At 45.8% G+C, this 20,455-nt stretch overlaps 1 protein-coding gene and 1 non-coding gene across 2 annotated transcripts in view; both read left to right on the top strand.

The window, feature by feature from the left end:
- Positions 1–20,455, top strand: part of ITPRID1 (ITPR interacting domain containing 1) — a 59,660-nt gene that overhangs the window by 29,723 nt on the left and 9,482 nt on the right. The window contains exons 7-8 of the mRNA XM_038759227.1: positions 3,267–3,324; positions 17,720–17,802. Coding sequence (XP_038615155.1) covers positions 3,267–3,324; positions 17,720–17,802 — 141 coding nt within the window. The remainder of the gene's footprint in view (positions 1–3,266; positions 3,325–17,719; positions 17,803–20,455) is intronic.
- On the top strand, positions 2,139–2,276 carry LOC119924587. Its single transcript, XR_005449292.1, has one exon. It is a non-coding gene; the product is annotated as a small nucleolar RNA SNORA7 (small nucleolar RNA).

Raw genomic sequence — 20,455 nt, 5'->3', positions numbered from 1 at the left:
GATAGCCCTCTTGAAATTCCATCTGCCAATTTGGTCTCCAGTGAAGTGTGTGTATCTTTTCCTGACCTCTTGCGGAAGGCTGAATTTGGGGTTCAGGCTGGGGATAGCTAATCATTCATTCATTCAGTCATTCAGTCATATTTATTGAGCGCTTACTGTGTGCAGAGCACTGTACTAAGCACTTGGGAAGTACAAGTTGGCAACATATAGAGATGGTCCCTACCCAACAGCGGGCACACAGTCTAGAAGGGGGAAATGGGTCATGGGTTCAAATTACGAATCCACCAATTGTCAGCCTGTAATCCTGGATGCTACAGGACTGTTAGTTTCGTGAAATGACTTGGACATCAAAATCAACAGAATTTGGCCACCACAGCTAGATTATGAACTTCCTGAAGGCAAGGATGGTTTTCCTACATAAATGTTCAGGCCATGTTTTCCCCACTCCTCAAGAAACTCCAGTGATTGTCCGTCCACCAACGCATCAAACAAAAACTCCTCACCATTGGCTTTAAAGTCCTCCATCACCTTGCTCCCTCCTACCTCACCTCACTACTCTTCTAATACAACCCAGCCTGAGCACTTTGCTCCTCTAATGCCAACCTTCTCACTGGGCCTCCAGCTCACCTGTCTTGAACCGACCACTTGACCATATCCTGCCTCTGGCCTGGAATGCCCTCCATCCTCAAATCCAACAGACAATTACTCTCCCCCTTTTCAAAGCCTTATTGAAGGCACATTTCTTCCAGGAGGCCTTTCCTAAGTCCCCCCTCCACTTCCTCTTCTCCCACTCCTTTCTGGGTCACCCTGACTTGCTCCCTTTGTTCATTCCCTCCCTCAGCCCCACATCACTTATGTACATATCTGTAAATTATTTATTTACACTAATATTTGTCTCACCCTTCCTAGACTGTAAGTTCATTGTGGGAAGGGGAATGTGTCTATTGATGTATCGTACACTCCCAGCGCCTAGTACAGTGCTTTGCCCATAGGAAGCACTCAATAAATACAATTGAGTGAATGAATGATGTCTTCCCACTCCATTGTACTCTCCCAAATGCTTAGCAAGAGGTTGGGACTGGGCAATCAGAGGATTCAGGCATTTTGAAATCCTCTGCTCCTTTGGGAAGATGAGAGTCTAGGCTAACAGCATGGCCTAGTGGAAAGAGTGTGGGTCTGAAAGTCAGAAGACCTGGTTTCTAATCTCAGTTCCCCTGCTCAATAAATGTGCCTGAATGATTGTCTGACTAATCGAACTTTTCCTCACTTCTCTCTCGATGTATGAATAATGATTCTAATGCTAAGAAGAGGTTTCATGTCCGATTGACAGTACAGACAACTGTTGCTTCAATAATAATAATGATAATTCTGGTATTAGTTAAGCGCTTACTACGTGCCAGGCACTGTACTAAGCACTTGGGTGGATCCAAGCAATTTGGTTTGGACCCAGACCCTGTCCCACGTGGGGCTCACAGTCTCAGTCCCCATTGTACAGATGAGGTAACTGAGGCCCAGAGAAGTGAAGTGACTTCCCCATGGTCACACAGAAAACAATTGGCGGAGCTGGGACCTAGGTCCTCCTGACCTCCGGTTCTGAGCTCTATCCACTAGACCATGCTGCCTTCATATTGGACAGTCTGGTTTTCAGGTGCTCTCTTCCCTGCCTGGTATCAATATGGAACAAGATGGCAGAATGTTCATTTTGACCATTTTTCTCAATCAATCAATCAATTGATTAACCATCACCTTCATCTATAGTATTTATTGAACACTTACTATGTTCAGGGCACCTCACTAAGCATTTGAGAAGCAGTGTGGCTCAGTGGAAAGAGCCCGGGCTCTGGAGTCAGAGGTCATGGGTTCAAATCCCGACTCCGCCAACTGTCAGCTGTGTGACTTTAGGCAAGTCACTTAACTTCTCTGTGCCTCAGTTACCTCGTCTGTAAAATGGGGATTAAGACTGTGAGCCCCACGTGGGGCAACCTGATCACCTTGTAACTTCCCCAGAGCTTAGAACAGTGCTTTGCACATAATAAGCATTTAATAAATGCCATTATTATTATTATTATCATTATTTGGGAGAGTACGACACCACTGTGACTACCCTGATTATCTTGTATCTACCCCAAGTGTTTAGGCCCCTCGCAGGATGGCACTTGGAGAGTTTCCAGGACTCTACCAGTCTTGGCTATGGGTGGGCAAGTCAAACAGAGACCTACCCATTCCATTCCTAGCTCGGGCAGTGGCTAGCGAGTGGAAGGCAATCTGCTACATGTCAAGACTCTCCTGTACTGGGCAGCAGAGGCATGGGAGAGAGTCAAGGGCGGAGACTCAAGTTAACTTCGCAGAAGGAGGCAATGGTAAACCGCTTCCGTATTTTTACCAAGGAAATTCTATGGATAACGATTGCAGACAGAGGTGGGATGTTCTGGGACAGATGTGTCCAGGAGTCGCTATGGGTCGGAGACAGCTCCACAGCATAAGACAAGACCCCAGTGCTTAGTACAGTGCCTGGCTCATAGTAAGCACTTTACAAATACCACTGAAAAAAAAAAGAGCTAACGAGGGGATTGTAGTGTTTATGGACTGCTTACATGGAGCATTGAAGAATCCTGTGCTGTATAACTATTCTATCTATGTGAGAGGTAACCAATTCCTGTGCAAAACCCAGGAACAGAATATGTTGGTGAGTACAAAATCAGAAAACTGTTAGGAAAGAGAATGCATGGCAGGACTGACGAAGCACAGTTACCAAAGGTGAGAGGGAGGTAATGAACAATGGCCCAAAAATCCAATGGTGCCATCACAGCAGAAGCAGCATGGCATATTGGATAGAGCACTGGCCTAGAAGTAAGAAGGATATGGGTTCTAATCCTGACTCTGCCACTTGTCTGCTGTGTGACCTCAGGCAAGTCACTTTACTTACCTGTGATTCAGTTACCTCATCTGTAAAATGGAGATTGAGACTGTGAGCCTCACCTGGGACAGGGACTGTGTTCAACCCCATTTGCTTATACCCACCTCAGTGCTTAATACAGTGCCTGGCACATAGTAAGCACTTAACAAATGCCACAGTTATTATTGTGGAATAATAATTGTGTGGAAAGACAGGCATTATAATATGGATGGCTGTATTAATCAAAACTGGGAATTTTTGATTTTCATTTTCTGACCTTCTAAGGAGAGAATTGCATGTATAACAAAGTTAACTAAGTATAACTAGTATAACTAAGTAAAACTAAGTGACCCACTGTTCTTCTGCTCAGATCCAGAGCTTTGAGGAGGAAACTGGGATCTCTCCGGACTTCTTTTCAGGGGCAGCAGGTAACATCCCCCCCTCAAAATTCCATTTCTCTGGTTGGCTTGTTCCTCTCAGAGGAATGATTCCTGCAAGTGATCTTAGGATTTCAAATGCCATCCTGGGTGAGAAGACTCCTCAGGGCTGCAGATGGCATCAGCTCCATCCTGCAGAGTTCAGGAGAATGGACTGTGAGGTGGTGTGGGTATGCCTACAGCTTCATGTACTGTTGGTGACTGTGACGTGTGTATGCCTCTGTGTGATCATCTGCTTCCGTGCGAATATATGCACCTGTAGTTGAGCTGTGGGTCAGCTGCGTGTTTCTGTGTGTTCATGGGTGTGAAGCTGTGTGGCCCTACTGAAAAGAGCATAAGCCTGGGAGTCGGGGGCTTGGATTCTAATCCTGCCTCCACCTGTTGTGTGACCTTGGCCAAGTCATTTGACTTCTCTGTGCCGCAGTTTCCTCATCTGTGAACTGGAGATTAAATACTTGTTCTCCCTTCCCTTTAGACTGTGATCCCCATGAGGGACAGGGACTATGTCCTGATTCTCTTACATCTACCTCAGCACTTAATGTGGTACTTGGCTCAGAGTAAAACACTTCATAAATACCTCAATTCTTATTATTAGCACTTAACTAATAGTAATAGTTAAGGAGAGAGAGAGAGAGAGATGTTCAGAAGCTGGAAGGTATCCTTCACAGAGAATGGCTGATCTATCCTCAGAGATCAGTGAGGCAGGAACGAGACCAACAGGCCAGAAGAGAGAAGCCTTGGAGTTGGAGACTGGAAGGTGAATTTGATCAGTGGTTGAGGGGCTCCAGGATATGGGGGAGTATTCAAGAGCTGGACTGGAGTTGGAATGGAACTGAACCCAATTTTTTCCTGGAAGACAAGATCCAGAAAGGATTAATTGCCTAGGTGTTATTATTATCATTTATTAATAATAATATATAAATATTATTATTAATAATAATAATACTTGATAAGCACTTACTATGTGCCAAGCTCTGGAGTAGATACAAGGTAATCAGATTGGACACAGTCCCTGACCCACATGGGGCTCACACTCTTATCCCTCTCACACTCTTAGAGAAGCAGCATAGTGTAGTGGCTAGAACACGGACGTGGAAGTCAAAGGGCATGGGTTCTAATCCCGGCTCTGCTACTTGTCTACTGTGGGACCTTGGGCAAGTCCTTTCCCTTCTCTATGCTTCAGTCACTACATCTGTAAAATGGGGATTGAGACTGTGAGCCCCACGTGGGACAGGGACTGGATCCATCCCAATTTGCTTGTATTCACCCAGGCGCTTAGTACAGTGCCTGGCACATAGCTTTAACAAATAACACAATTTTATTATTATTATACCCATTTTTACCAATGAGGTCACAGAGGCCCAAAGAATAATAATAATAATGATAATAATAATTACGGTACTTGTTAAGCACTTTCTATATGCCAAGCACTGTTCTAAGCACTGGAGTTAAAAAGTTACTCAGGTTGGACATAGCCCCTGTCCCATATGGAGCTCACAGTCTCAATCCCTATTTTACAGATGAAGTAACTGAGACCTAGAGAAGTTAAGTGACTTGCTTAAAGTCACACAGCAGATACATGGCAGAGCTGAGATCAGAGCCCAGATCCTTCTGACTCCCAGGCCCATGATCCATCCGGTAGGCCACACTGTTTCTCACTATGCCTTGCTGACGGACAATCTTTCGAAGTACACGTGAGGGCCTCATTTTGCCCAGTTGTATGCTAATAATTCCAGATTCTTGCTAGGGTATAGAGAATACCCTTGCACTCTAAATCCCGCTGCCATGCTGGGCTTTAAAAGATCAGAAGTTGAGTGGCTTTCCATCGGACTGCTGCCTATGACAGGCCATTATTCTCCGACTCACCTAGGGCTTACTGACCATCCCGTGGGACTTGTATGGTGTTTTCCCCTCAGAACGGGAGAGGAGACAAGCGTGTGAAACTGTAAAACAGCAGGGCCGGAACCTGGGGGTTCAGGGGAAAATATCTCAAGAGCAATGCGTTCTCAGCTGGACCTCTTGGAGCCCACTTGCTCTGGAAAATGCAACAAGGCACGGTTGGTCCAGGGATTTTTGCTGTTCTGGTTCTTGGCAGGCAGGCAGATGACTGCAACAGGGGTCCGGAAATGGAGGCACTCTCTCTGTTGCTGTTCAAATACCTCAAGCAGAAGCTCCTGACTGTCAGGCATTCAATCAACTCTCTCTCCTTTGTAGTAATAATCATTCATTCATTCATTCTCTCAATTGTATTTATTGCGTGCTTATTGTGTGCAGAGCACTGTACTAAGCGCTTGGGAAGTACAAGTTGGCAACATATAGAGATGGTCCCTACCCAACAATGGGCTCACAGTTTAGAAGGGGGAGACAGACAACAAAACAAAACATGTAGACAGGTGTCAAAGTTGTCAGAACAAATAGAATTAAAGCTATATGCAAATATAATAATAATGATAATAATAATGAAGGTATTTGTTAAGTGCTTACTATGTGCCAGGCACTAGGTGCTGGGGTGGATCCAAGCAAGGTGAGTTGGACAGTCTCTTTCCCACGTGGGGCCCATGGTTTCAATCCCCATTTTAGAGAGGAAGTAACTGAGGTACAGAGAAGAGAAGTGACTTGCCCAAGGTCACACAGCAGACAAGTGGCAGAGCTGGGATTAGAACCCATGACCTGCTGACTCCCAGGCCCATGCTGCAGCCACTATGCCATGCTGTTTATATTTACCCCCTCTCTTCTCTCACTACCCCCCAGCTCTTACTCTCAATTCCCCTCAACCCAACCTGTTCACCGTGCCTCGTTTTTGTCACTCCTCCTGTATTCTCTGGACTGTGAGCTCATTTTGGGCGGGGAACGTATCTGCTAACTTTGCTTTATTGTATTCTCCCAAGTGCCTAGTACAATGCTAATGCACATAAGAAGCACTCGATAAATACCACTGATTAATCAATTGATTGTATCCTCTTCTTAGAACTCCTTCCCCCTTCAAATCCACCAGACCACTGCCCTCCCTAACTTTAAATCCCTTCCAAAATCTCATTCCTTTCAGGAAGCCTTCCCTAATTATCATCATCAGTGGGATTTTTGGAGTGCTTATCATGTGCAGAACACTGTACTAAGTGCTTGGGATAGTACAATGCAACAGAGTTGATAGACTCATTCCCTACTCATAACCAGTTTAAAGTGTAGCAGGGGAGACAGAAATTGATAGAAATAAATAATTAAGAATATATAATTTAAATACATATTCCACTTTCCTTCTGCCTCCCACTAGTAACTTATTTTAGTGACTGTCTCTCCTGCTGGATTGTAAACTCCTTGAAGGCAGGGATTATATCTATTCATTTTCTTCTACACTCCCTTGTGCTTAGCACAGTGCTCGGCCCACAATAGGTGCTCAATAAATACCATTGATTTCTTGGGCTACAACATGCAGATATTCAGGACCCTGGCTTCTCTTTCCTGATTCCTTTATGGCTTTTCTCTGGCCATCTGAAAGGGGAAGCAGGATAACGAAAATTTCTCTGAGCTTTTTGGAGGAATTCCTGGATTCTCCGTTTCACAGAGCTTCTTCTGTGACAGGAAGAAAACACTAGCGTGTCCAGTGCTTTCTTCCCCAATGCTTCATGGTCTTGGAATAAGTTTCCAGTCACACTGGGAATTAACAAATACCAGGGTTTGGGGCCTAGTTTGTGCCTTGTGAACCTAAATGGGCATTGTCACCAAGAGGAAAAATTTCTGAGAGGCTAAACATTCCTCCGCATCCCATGAAACACCAATGGGATAACTACTTTGTACCCTCTCCCCGGTGGAGCTCTTTCCCAGATGTTATTGATTGATTCATTCATTCATTCAATCGTATTTATGAGTGCTTACTGTGTGCAGAGCACTGTACTAAGTGCTTGGGAAGTACAAGTCAGCAACATATAGAGACGGTCCCTACCCTACAATGGTCTCAGTATCTGTCTCCTCCTCTAGACTGTGGACAGGGCATGTGTCTACCAACTCTGTTGTACTGCACTTTCCCAAGCATTTAATACAGTGCTCTGCAAACAGTAAGTGCTCAATAATTACCAACGATTGATTGCTACATCCCTTTAATTCCTCATCTTTGCACGGACTCACAGGCCAAAGTGCTGTGTGTTTTTGCTGCAGGACTTGCCCCCAGAGACTGTGTCAAACAGAGATCTGGGAGCCAGGCTTCTGTTCTTCCAGGAGCTAAGGAATGCCTCAGTATCCCCTCTTATTCCACTTCCACAGAATAGAGAGGATTGCCCTGTTGACTTGGCCAATGAGGGGGAAACTATAGACGCTCGATTTGTTTCATCAAAGCAATTATGTGGCGACTTCCCAGTCCTCCCCCGGGCCACTCATGGATGCTTGATCCAGGATTGCATCCACGGAAGGGTCCTTCACTCTGCCCCTTGGCCTAGGCTAGCCAATCGCTGCCCCTGTCTGAATAGCAGATGGAGAATAAGGGTGGTGGTGGGGAGATGTGTCCACCCAACTGATTGGCTGGGGGGCTGGAGGGAGAGAGCGTAATTCTAAAAGTGGGGACATCTTATCCCCCCATCTTCGCCCCTCTCCCCTTGAGAGGCAGGGCTCTGGCAAGCTTTCCTTGGATTCTGCCTTACCTCTCTGCTCAGAAGCCATCAGCCTTCTTGGCAGGATATGAGGACTTAATTTTAAAAGCCATCCTCAGACCTCAGATAGCCCCAAACTGCTCATATTTTCCAGCTCCGCTTTTCAGTGATTCCATTTTTTTTATTAGGCAATTTTATCATTGTTATAAATAAGTAATTGTACTGGGGAGAAGGGATAATCCTTATTTAATTAAATTCATCTATACTCCCAGACTGCCAGCATCAAGGCATATGTGAGACTAATACCCACAGCCTGCCTGGGAACATGGGCAATTAAAAATTCACTCCGCAGTAGCGCTGGCAGTTTAGTGTTGCTTTTGGCATTTACAAATTCTTTTATTTTGTGACTTTTTTTTTTTACAATACACATATGCTGGAGCAGATGTTGCTTATTTGTTGTTTATTCAAATCTGCGGGCTCTGGCAGCCAGCTCCATTGTTTGGTAATGAAGCTTTAGTCACCGTCCTGTAGTAGGGCCCAGTCTCTGGTCTCCGTGACTAGCAGGTCGGTGGCTAGAGGAAGCCTGGCAGCTCAGAGAAGGGATTAGAACATCCTCTATGGTGCCATGGTCCCAGGAATCCCACTCCCCCTCTAATCCCATTCTTCCCAGTCCCAATATCCTATGGCTCCAAAGAGGATGGGAAGACCATGGCCTGGCTGGACAGGGAGAGGGTTGGACTAGGCCTTAGAGCCGCCATGCCAACTCAGAGACATTAGCCTTCTGGTTCACCAAGCCCTTGAACACCCAGAAGGCAATCAATCAGGACCGTAACCATCTCCATCTGGCTCATTATGACATGGAAACTCGCTATTAACGCCTCCGTGATTCATCCCGTCTCAACTGGTGTGGCCTGGGATCTGGCCTGGGATCCTCCCTCTTCACAGCAGCTGGGAAACCCTCTAGCTTCCCCACACATCGAGTTAGCACGTTGGCTCCCATGACTCTCGGCCAAGCAATTCTTTTAATTATCACACTTTCCTTCTCCCTTCCCACCCGTGCCGCAGACATCTTGGTATAGGGCAGGGAGGTTCTGCAGCACGGCATCAGTATTTTTCTTAATTAATAGCATGCGTTTGAATAGTGAGGGTCCTGTGATTGTCCATTACAAAATCAAGGGAGGCTCAGGGAGAGGTCATCTTTCCGCCCCAACGCGATGATCCTTGGGTTCTGAGTTCTGAACCTGAAACTACACATTGGACCGGTGCAACTTTGGAAGAGCGGGTGGGTCTGGGGGCGTTGGATGTTGGGGTTGGATTTCCGGGAGGAAATGAGGGGATGGGCTCCGGGAGCGGGGACTGTGATGCTGAGATCCTGCTTCCTAGAAGGGGACTGATGCATTATGGATCGATGATGCCCTTTGCCAAAGAGGGATGTTCTCAGTAGGCAGGGTTGGAATCATTTAGAGTTGCCTCAAACCACCACAATCAGCCAGAATTACATTGGCTTCTTTTCTTCACACTGGCATGACCCGTTACCCAAACTGACAGCCCCAAATGGGACGAGGACTGTGTCCAACCCTTGTACCAACTCCAGGACTTAGAACAGTGCTTGGCACATGGTAAGTACCTAATAAATAATATTATTATCATCAGTCAATCAATTGTATTTTTACTGGGTGCAGAGCACTATACTAGATGCTTGGGAAATCATTATTATTATTATTGATGTTATCATTATTGGATTATCTCTTGTTTCTGAATTGCACTTTCCAAGCATTTAGTACAGTGCTCTGCACACAGTAAGCGCTCAGTAAATACGATTGAATGATTGAATTATTGTCATCATTGTCGTGTATAGACATCAGGTTGGGGGATTATGCTGATTATTTTGGGGAGTTGGGGATAGCTTCCCTTTCCTAATTTGTTCCATGCTTTCTTTTAACTAGCAAGCAGTTATGCATTTCTCAGGGAGAGTATTAAGTTTCTAGGGACACCGATACTAATGACTAAGTTTAAGGAATCTAAGACCTGAGAGAACATAAGCTCTTCAAGGGCAGGGGTCAGGCTTGATGCTTATGTATCTTAATAAAAAGAAAGCTAATAATTATGGTATTTGTTAAGGGCTTACTATGTGTCAGGCACTGTACTAAGCCCTAGGGTGGATATGAGCAAATCAGGTTGGACACAGTCCCTATCCCACATGGGACTCACAGTCTCAATCCCCATTTTACAGATGAGGGAACTGAGGCACAGAGAAGTGAGGTGACTTGCCCGGGGTCACACAGCAAACAAGTGGAGGAGCTGGGACTAGAGGCCAGGCCTAATATAGTTACTTTCTCTTCCTCACAGCACAGAGTTCTGGCCTGGTATACCCTTTTCTTCCCTCTGGGACAGAACTTGAGCCTTGTGCTTCTTCCATCTTCCCTACAGCACAGGGGCCAGGCCTGGTAATTCCTTTATTTTCCGGACAGAACAGGGGCTGGACCTCTTACTTCCTTTATTTTCTGGAATAAACTCATCATTTCTGTTTTAGGATAGGCAAAGTCATTAAATCCTGCTTGAAATCCTTCCGCTCCTGTCAATCAATCAGTGATATTCATTGAGCGCTTATTCATTCATTCATTCATTCATTCATTCAATCGTATTCATTTGGTACTTACTGTATGCAGAACACTGTACTAAGCACTTGGGAAGTACAAATCGGCAGCATAACATTCATTCATTTGTTCAATTGCATTTATTGAGCACTTACCGTGTGCAGAGCACTATACTAAGTTCTTGGGAGAGGACAATACAATACTAAACAGTGACATTCCCTGCAAATGACAAGCTTACTATGTACAGTGGAGGAGACAGACATCAGTACAAATAAATAAATGTCAGAATTGTATGTAAGAAGAGGAAAGGAGGGACTTAATCTGGGAAGGCCTCATGGAGGAGAGGTGCCTCTCCAATAAGGCTTTGAAGCGGGGGAGAGTATTGTCTGGCGGATTTGAGGAGGCAGGGCGTTCCAGGCCAGAGGCAGAACATAAGCTAGGGGTCAGCGGCAAGATAGACAGTGAGAAGGTTAGCACTAGTGGAGTGAAGTGTGTGGACTGGGTCATAGAAGGAAAGAAGCAAAGTGAGGCAGGAGCGGGCAGGGTGGTGGAATGCTTTAAAGCCAATGGTGAAGAGTTTTTGTTTGATGCAGAAATGGATAGGCAACCTCTGGAGTTTTTGAGGAGGGGGGTGACACGTCCTGAACGTTTTTGTAAAACACTGATCTGGGCAGCACAGTGAAGTATGGACTGCAGTGGGGAGAGGCAAGAGGCTGGGAGGTCAGCAAGGAGGCTGATGCAGTAATCCAGGTGGAGCAGTATGGAGGCAAAGGAAAGGGCAGGTTTTAGCTCAGATGTGAAAGTGGGACCGACAGGATTTAGTAATGAGTTGAATATGTGGGAATGAGAGAGAGGAGTCAAGGAGAGAGAGAAGCAGCATGGCTCAGTGGAAAGAGCACAGGCTTGAGAGTCAGAGGTCATGGGTTCAAATCCCGGCTCTGCCAATTGTCAGCTATGTGACTTGGGGCAAGTCACTTAACTTCTCTGTGCCTTAGTTACCTCATCTGTAAAATGGGGATTAAGACTATGAGCCCCACGTGGGACAACCTGATCACCTTGTAGCCTCCCCAGCACTTAGAACAGTGCATTGCACATAGTAAGCGCTTAACAAATGCCATCATTATTTTATTAAGGATAGCACCATGTCTCTGGAGTGACTTGTTTTGGGCTGGAATGTGTCTGTTTATTGTTGAAATGTACTCTCCAAAGAGCTCAGCACAGTGCTCTGCACACAGTAAGCCCTCAATAGTTACAATCGGATTAATGAATGGGGAGGCTGCAGCTGTTTCATGGTGCGTGGTGGGATCTCAGGACCACTTCGGAGAGAAGTAGCATGGTCTAACATTAATTTTTTAAATGATATTTGTTAAGCACTTACTACGTAACAGGCACTGTCCTAAGCCCTGGGGTAGTTACAAGATAATCGAGTGGACACAGTCCCTGTCCCACATGGGGCTCAGTCTTAATCCCCATTTTTCAGATGAGGTATCTGAGGCACAGAGAAATTTAGCAACTTTCTTTAGACATAGACAGCTTAGGTCTGAGGGAGGGGTGAATAAAGGGAGCAAATCTAAGTGCAAAGGCGATGAATAAGGGAGAGGGAGATGAGGAAATTAGGGCTTAAATGCCGAAGGCCTTTTGGAGGAGATGGGCTTTTAATAATAATAGCTGTAATATTTGTTAAGCACTTACTATGTGCCAAGCACTGTACTAAGCACTGGGGTAGATGCAAGATAATTGGGTTGGACACAATCCCTGTCCCACATGGGCTCACAGTCTTTATAATGGTAAACCACTTAATTATCTTGTAATTACCCCAGAACTTCCTACAGTGTCTGGCACATAGTAAGCGCTTAACAAACACCATTTAAAAACAAAAAGGCTTTGAAGGTGGGGAGAGTGAATGTTTGTCGGCTGGATATGAAGAGGGAGGGGGCTGCAGGCCAGAGGCAGGACATGGTTGAGAGGTTGGCAATGAGCTAGATGAGATCGAGGAACAGTGAAATATATGTTGCCAACTTGTACTTCCCAAGTGCCTAGTACAGTGCTCTGCACACAGTAAGCTCTCAATTAATGCGATTGAATGAATGAATGAATGAAGTAGGTTGGCATTAGAGGAGCGAAGTATGCGGGCTGGGTGTAATACTACCTCCACTATTACTATCAATCAATCAATCAATCAATCGTATTTATTGAGCGCTTACTATGTGCAGAGCACTGTACTAAGCGCTTGGGAAGTACAAATTGGCATCACATAGAGACAGTCCCTACCCGATAGTGGGCTCACAGTCTAAAAGGGGGAGACAGAGAACAGAACCAAACATACCAACAAAATAAAATAAGTAGGATAGAAATGTACAAGTAAAATAAATAAATAAATAAATAAACAGAGTAATAAATATGTACAACCATATATACATATATACAGGTGCTGTGGGGAGGGGAAGGCGGTAAGGCGGGGGGATGGAGAGGGGGACGAGGGGGAGAGGAAAGAAGGGGCTCAATCTGGGAAGGCCTCCTGGAGGAGGTGAGCTCTCAGCAGGGCCTTGAAGGGAGGAAGAGAGCTAGCTTGGCGGATGGGCAGAGGGAGGGCATTCCAGGCCCGGGGGATGACGTGGGCCGGGGGTCGATGGCGGGACAGGCGAGAGCGAGGTACAGTGAGGAGATTAGTGGTGGAGGAGCGGAGGGTGCGGGCTGGGCAGTAGAAGGAGAGAAGGGAGGTGAGGTAGGAGGGGGCGAGGTGATGGAGAGCCTTGAAGCCCAGGGTGAGGAGTTTCTGCCTGATGCGCAGATTGATCGGTAGCCATTGGAGGTTTTTGAGGAGGGGAGTGATATGTCCAGAGCGTTTCTGGACAAAGATAATCCGGGCAGCAGCATGAAGTATGGATTGAAGTGGAGAGAGACACGAGGATGGGAGATCAGAGAGAAGGCTAGTGCAGTAGTCCAGACGGGATAGGATGAGAGCTTGAATTAGCAGGGTAGCGGTTTGGATGGAGAGGAAAGGGCGGATCTTGGCAATGTTGCGGAGCTGAGACCGGCAGGTTTTGGTGACGGCTTGGATGTGAGGCGTGAATGAGAGAGCGGAGTCGAGGATGACACCAAGGTTGCGGGCTTGTGAGACGGGAAGGATGGTAGTGCCGTCAACAGAGATGGGAAAGTCAGGGAGAGGACAAGGTTTGGGAGGGAAGACAAGGAGCTCAGTCTTCGACATGTTGAGCTTTAGGTGGCGGGCGGACATCCAGATGGAGATGTCCTGAAGGCAGGAGGAGATGCGAGCCTGGAGGGAGGGGGAGAGAGCAGGGGCAGAGATGTAGATCTGGGTGTCATCAGCGTAGAGGTGATAGTTGATATTACTACTACTACTACTACTACTACTACTACTACTATTACTACTGCTGCTATTACTACAACTTCTACATGGGAAGAAGCATGGCCTAGTGGATAGAGCACGGACCTGGGAATCACACACTTGTCTGCTGTGTGACCTTGGCCAAGTCACTTCACTTCTCTGTGCCGCAGTTACCTCATCTGTAAAGTGGGGATTAAGACTGTGAGCCCCATGTGGGACAGGGACTATGTCCAACCTGATACCCCAGTGCTTAGAACAGTGCTTGACACACAGTAAGCGTTTAACAAATATCATCATTATTATTATACTACTACTGCTGCTATTACTGCTACTACAAATATTTCTACTGATATTTAACTTCTCTGGGCCTCAGTTCCCTCATCTGTAAATGGGGATTAAGACCATGAGCCCCATGTGGGTCAACCTGATTACCTTCTATCTACCCCAGCATTTAGAACAGTGCTTGGCACATAGTAAGCGCTTAACAAATACTATCATCATCATCAAATTACTACTACCACTACTACTACTACTTCTTCCAAAGTGTGTTGGTTAGAATCACTTCAGGTCACTCTCCGCCCTTTATTTTCACACTTGAAGATGGTATTGTATTCCATGGCAACTAGTATGCTGGGTTTCACTTCGTATAGCAGCTTCACAGGTTTCTTTCTCAAAACTTTTTGGTGAAGACCAAGAAGACCACTCTTTTGTTGTCTGAACATATAAAGCTAGGCTTTGCCAATTTTTTAAATGAACACAAGTTGGAATCCAAACTCGGAACACCAACAGAAGTTCAAGTGGTTTGGTACGCTTGGCAAAAACATGTGAGTATGGGGCGGAAAAAGAAATTGTCAGTTCCAAAATCTGTTACAGCGCATGTAACTTCTGCTTTCTGTAAAAGTTAGGAAAAGGAAGAGCAGAACTGCAAAGTGTGTGTGTGTGTGTGTGTGTGTTTAGCCGTTCTTCAACTTTGAAGATGAAGAAGTATGACTACACTGTTGCCTTTCTTAGCCACAGAGAAAACACTAGCACTGTTTTCTTCTTTATAAAACAAGCAATCAGTGGTATTGATTGAGCACTTATTTTATGCGGTGCACTGTACTGTGTGGGAGAGTACAGTGCAAAAGAGTTGGTAGACATGTTCCCTGCCCATAACAAGCATGCAGTGTGGAGGTATCACAGTGCCCTATCTCCCTGCTCATATATGTTGTTACTCTAGTCTTTTATGTTGTTTATGTGTTTTTGTGGTTTCATTCTTCTTCATGTGTGCATCACCCATCTCCTCTCAATCAATCCATCAATCAATCAAGGTTATTCATTGAAAGCTTACTGTGGGCAGAACACTGGACTAAGCACTCTGCATTCTCTCTTTCATAAATGACTTATCATAGCTTGAAATCCAAATCAACCCCTTGGTTTTTTCCCTTTCATCAGATGGGGCTCATAGTCTCAAACCCCATTTTACAGAGAAGCGAAGTGCCTTGCCCGAGGTCAGTCAGTCAGTTGGGAAGTCAATTGCATTTACTGAGTGATTACTGTGTGCCGAGCACTGTACTAAGCGCTTGGGAGAGTACGACACAATAATTAACAGATACATTCCTTGCCTACAAGGAGTTTACATTCCAGAGGATGAGCTTACAGCCTAGAAGACGAACTTACAGTCGAGGTTATTCATTCATATTTATTGAGTGCTTTCTGTGTACAAAGCACTGTACTAAGCACTTGGGAGAGTACAATAGAACAATAAACAGAAACATTCCCTGCCCACAACGAGCTCGCAGACTGAGGGTAGTTCACACAGCAGACAAGTGGTGGAGTTGGGATTAGAACCCAGGGCCTTCTGTCACCAAGGCCCGGGCTCTCCCCTCTAGGCCACGTTGCTCATTCTTTTCTTCTGGTGAAGTCTCTTCTCTAGGATTAAACAGCTGTTACTGCCCTACTCCAGAGACACATGTTTGTCCCAGGAAGGGTTTGGTCCTCAGGTTACCATGTCTAGCATCTCTATCCAGTCTGAGATATGTGGACATGAGACATCTTTGTAGCGTGGGGCAGTGGGAGGCAGAGTTGGACTACCCCTAGCCAGCAGCCTGGGGAGATTTCCCAGGATGGCCCATGACAGGACTGTGGTCTAAGACATGGGCATATTAGCAGGGGCTTCCAGTAGGGACCAGGTCTTGGATGCCTCTGCCTCAGTGACAGGCACCTGGGTCATACTTTGCTGAGCTAACCTGGTATTGGGCAGGTTTCCATCATCATCAGTGGTATTTATTGAGCGCCTTCTGGGTGCAGAGCACTCTACTAAGCACATGGGACAGTACAACAGAGAAGTTCAATTTCAGAACCAGGAAACTGAACAAAAGAGCTGGAGATAGCTTCCAAATGGACTGTAAGTTCACTCTAGACTGTAAACTCGTTGTGGGCAGGGGATGTGTCTGTTTATTATTCTATTGTACTCTCCCAAGCGCTTGGTACAGTGTTTTGCACACAGTAAGTGCTCAATAAATACAAGTGAATGAATGAATGAACTTGAAAGTATTTGGTATCAGGAACAGTCCTGAAATAGCATTGATTGTCCTTACATTATATTAACAATGATGGCATTTATTTACTTTTACTATGTGCTATGCCCTGGAGAAGATACATGGTCATGAGATCAAATGCAATCCTTGTCCCAGATGTCACAATCTATCTTATTCCCATTCTCACAGATGAGAAAACTGTGGCTTAGAGAGGCTGTGATTTGTCCAAGGCCAGTGGCTGAGGCAGGACTTGAACCCAGCTCTCCTGACCCCCAGTCCCTTGCTCTTTCCATGGGCCCATGCTTCCCTCTCTAATAACTGGTTCCAGTAATTCTATGCACAGCAACTATTTTCTCTCTAAGACTTCTCAGCCTGCTACATTGAGATGCAAACAAGAAACAGGAAATAGGGTAGGGAGTCAGTGGAGGGTGAGACGTCCAGATTTGGGGAGAAGGATGGAGTTCTTGGGGTGACTGAGGAGCTGAGAGAAGTGATGGAGGATAAGTTTGGGCTGATTTTTTAGCTGCTTGAAGAAAGGACCGGTGCATGGTTTTGTTCTGGAGAATTCCGGATTTCATGTACAGACTGTCAGCTCATCATGGGAAGGGAGTGTGTCCATTTCTTGTTGATGGTGATGATGATGGTATTTGTTAAGTGCTTACTATGTGCCAAGCACTGTTCTAAACGCTGGGGGAGAAACAAGGTAATCAGGTTGTCCCACGTGGGGCTCACAGTCTTAATCCCCGTTTTCCAGATGAGGTAACTGAGGCCCAGGGAAGTGAAGTGACTTGCCCAGAGTCACACAGCTGACAAGTGGCAGAGCCAGGATTACAACCCATGACCTCTGACTCCCAAGCCCATGCTCTTTCCACTAAACTATGCTGCTTCTCTCCCCAGTGCTTAGTACAATGCTCTGCACATAGTAAGTGCTCAATAGATACAATCAACTGACCAAAGATGGTACCTTTGAGGGCCCAAATTCCAGAAATAGTGGGATTGGGGGAGGATCACCCTGAGGGTATGCAATGAAACGTTCCCAGTAATTATCGCTATGGTATTTGTTAAGCACTTACTATATGCCAGTCCCTGTACTAATCCGGTTGGACACAGTCCCTCTCCCTCATGGGGCTCACAGTCTTAATCCCCATTTTACAGATGAGGAAATTAAGGTCCACAGAAGCGAAGCGACTTGTCCAAGGTCACACAGCAGACAGGTGGCAGAGCCCGGGTGAGAACCCAGGTGCTGCTGACTCCCAGGCCTGGGCTCTAGCCACTAGGGCACCCTGCTTCCATTCTTCCGGGCTGACCATTCACCCTGCATCATATTCCCTTCTGCTTTAGGGTCCGGAGTGACAAGAGCCTGCAGCTGCCAATCGGACAGCAGCGGTTTTCAGGAGGAGCCTCTGGAGACCTTCTTACTGCGGGTAAAGATCTGTTCATTCATTCAGTTGGATTTACCGAGTGTTTACTGTGTGCAGAGCACTATACTAAGCTCTAGGGAGAGGACTGTAGAACAATAAACTGACACATTCCCTGCCCACAACTCAGATTCTGAAGTACTGAAGGTGTTAGAACATGATATACAAAATAAGGTTAAACAAGCCTTTGACTTTATAATACTAATACTAATAATGATGATGGTATTTGTTAAGCGCTTACTATGTGCCAAGCCCTGTTCTAAGTGCTGGGGGAGATACAAGGTAATCAGGTTGTCCCACGCGAGGCTCACAGTATTACTGCTACAGGGACGCAAGAGGGTTCCTTAGGATAATTGCAGTCAATCCATAGACACATTGTTAAGGGACTAGTTCAAAAAGAGATAGTAATAATAATTATGGTATTTTTAAAGTGCTTAATATATGCTAAACACTGTTTTAAGCATTGGGGTAGATACAAGGTAATCTGGTTACTCTTAACTTTTCTGTATCTCAGTTACCTCATCTGAAAAATGGGGATTAAAACTGTAAACTCCACGTGGAACAGGGACTCTGTCTGACCCAATTATTTTGTATCTACCCCAGCACTTAGCACAGTGTGCCTGTCACATAGTAAGCACTTAACAAATACCAGTTATTATTATTATTATCAATTGATAAACATCGCCTCCTTTCCTGGACCCATTGAGTGCCTGCAGGACTGATAAGTGCTTTTGTGTCAGGCCACTTATCAAAATGCTAGGTAAAGTGGGTATGGAGATCCCAGGATAGATATAGGACACAACACCCCACAATCCTCGGGATAATTCGGTACATAACAATAGTAACAATAATTGCGATATTTATTCAGCACTGACTATGTGCCAAGCACTCTGGAGTAGATATAAGGTAATCAGGTTGGAGACAGTCCCTGTCCCACATGGAGCTCATTAATCCCCATTTTACAGATGAGGGAACTGAGGCCCAGAGAACTGATTAGACTTTCATTCATTCATTCAGTCATGAGTCCAGATCACTGTACTAAATGCTTGGAAAGTATAATGCAGCAATAGAGACAATCTCTGCCCACAACAGGCTTAAAGTCTAGAAGGACTTGCCCAAGGTCACACAGCAGACATGGGGTGGAGCCGGGATTAGAACCTAGGTCCTTCTGATTCCCAGGCCCCAGGCCATATACATGGGCTTGGGGATACAGAGTCAGGTGCAGAGGTGATGCGATAAGGAGGGAAAATAGAGTAGGGTGAAGAAGTGAAGGCTTCCCGGAGGAGATACGATTTCAATAGAGTCTTGAAGGGGGGAAGAGAATTGTAATTGGTTGGATGTGAAGAGTGAGGTATTTCCAGACAAGAGGGAATAAAGAGAGAGAATTGAGACAAGTGAGTGGTCTGCACTGTTATTTATTTATTTCCATTAATGTCTGTCTTCCCCTCTAGACTGTGAACTCGTGGGCAGGGTGTATGTCTGTTTATTGTTATAGCATACTCTCCCAAGTGCTGCATACAGTGCTTTGCACGCGATAAGTGCTCAATAAACAGGACTGAATGAAGAATGAATCAATAGTGGGAGGCAAACGAGGTGAGAGAGAGTGAAGAAAGCAGGTCAAAGTGGATGGGGAGGAGTTCCTGTTTGATGCAGAGATGGATGGGCTGGAGGTTCTTCCATTCATTCATTCATTCATTCATTCATTCATTCAATCGTATTTATTGAGTGCTTACTGTGTGCAGAGCACTGTACTAAGCGCTTGGGAAGTACAAGTTGGCAACATATAGAGATGGTTTCTACTCAACAGTGGGCTCACAATCTAGAAGGGGGAGACAGAGAACAAAACAAAACATATTAACAAAATAAAATAAGTAGAATAAATATGTACAAGTAAAATAAATAAATAAATAGAGTAATAAATACATACAAACATATATACATATATACAGATGCTGTGGGGAAGGGAAGGAGGTAAGGCGGGGGGGATGGGGAGGGGGAGGAGGGGGAGAGGAAGGAGGGAGCTCAGTCTGGGAAGGCCTCCTGGAGGAGGTGAGCAATTAATAGGGCCTTGAAAGGAAGAAGAGAGCTAGCTTGGTGGAAGTGCGGAGGGAGGGCATTCCAGGCCAGGGGGATGACGTGGGCCGGGGGTTGATGGCGGGACAGGCAAGAACGAGGCACAGTGAGGAGGTTAGCGGCAGAGGAGCGGAGGGTGTGGACTGGGCTGTAGAAGGAGAGAAGGGAGGTGAGGTAGGAGGGGGCGAGGTGATGGAGAGCCTTGAAGCCGAGGGTGAGGAGTTTCTGCCTGATGCACAGATTGATTGGTAGCCACTGGGGATTTTTGTGGAGGGGAGTAACATGCCCAGGGTGTTTCTGGACAAAGGCAATCCGGGCAGTGGCATGAAGTATGGATTGAAGTGAGGAGAGACAGGAGGATGGGAGATCGGAGAGGAGGCTGGTACAGTAATCCAGGCAGGATAGGATGAGAGCTTGAATGAGCAGGGTAGCGGTTTGGATGGAGAGGAAAAGGAGGATCTTGGCAATGTTGTGGAGGTGAGACCGGCAGGTTTTGGTGACGGCTTGGATGTGAGGGGTGAACGAGAGAGCGTAGTCGAGGATGACACCAAGGTTGCGGGCTTGTGAGACGGGAAGGATGGTAGTG

This window comes from Tachyglossus aculeatus, chromosome 2, assembly GCF_015852505.1.
Source record: "Tachyglossus aculeatus isolate mTacAcu1 chromosome 2, mTacAcu1.pri, whole genome shotgun sequence".
Lineage (NCBI taxonomy): Eukaryota > Metazoa > Chordata > Mammalia > Monotremata > Tachyglossidae > Tachyglossus > Tachyglossus aculeatus.
The sequence above is the reverse complement of the archived record's forward strand: the minus strand, read 5'-3'. Positions and strand labels throughout refer to the sequence as shown.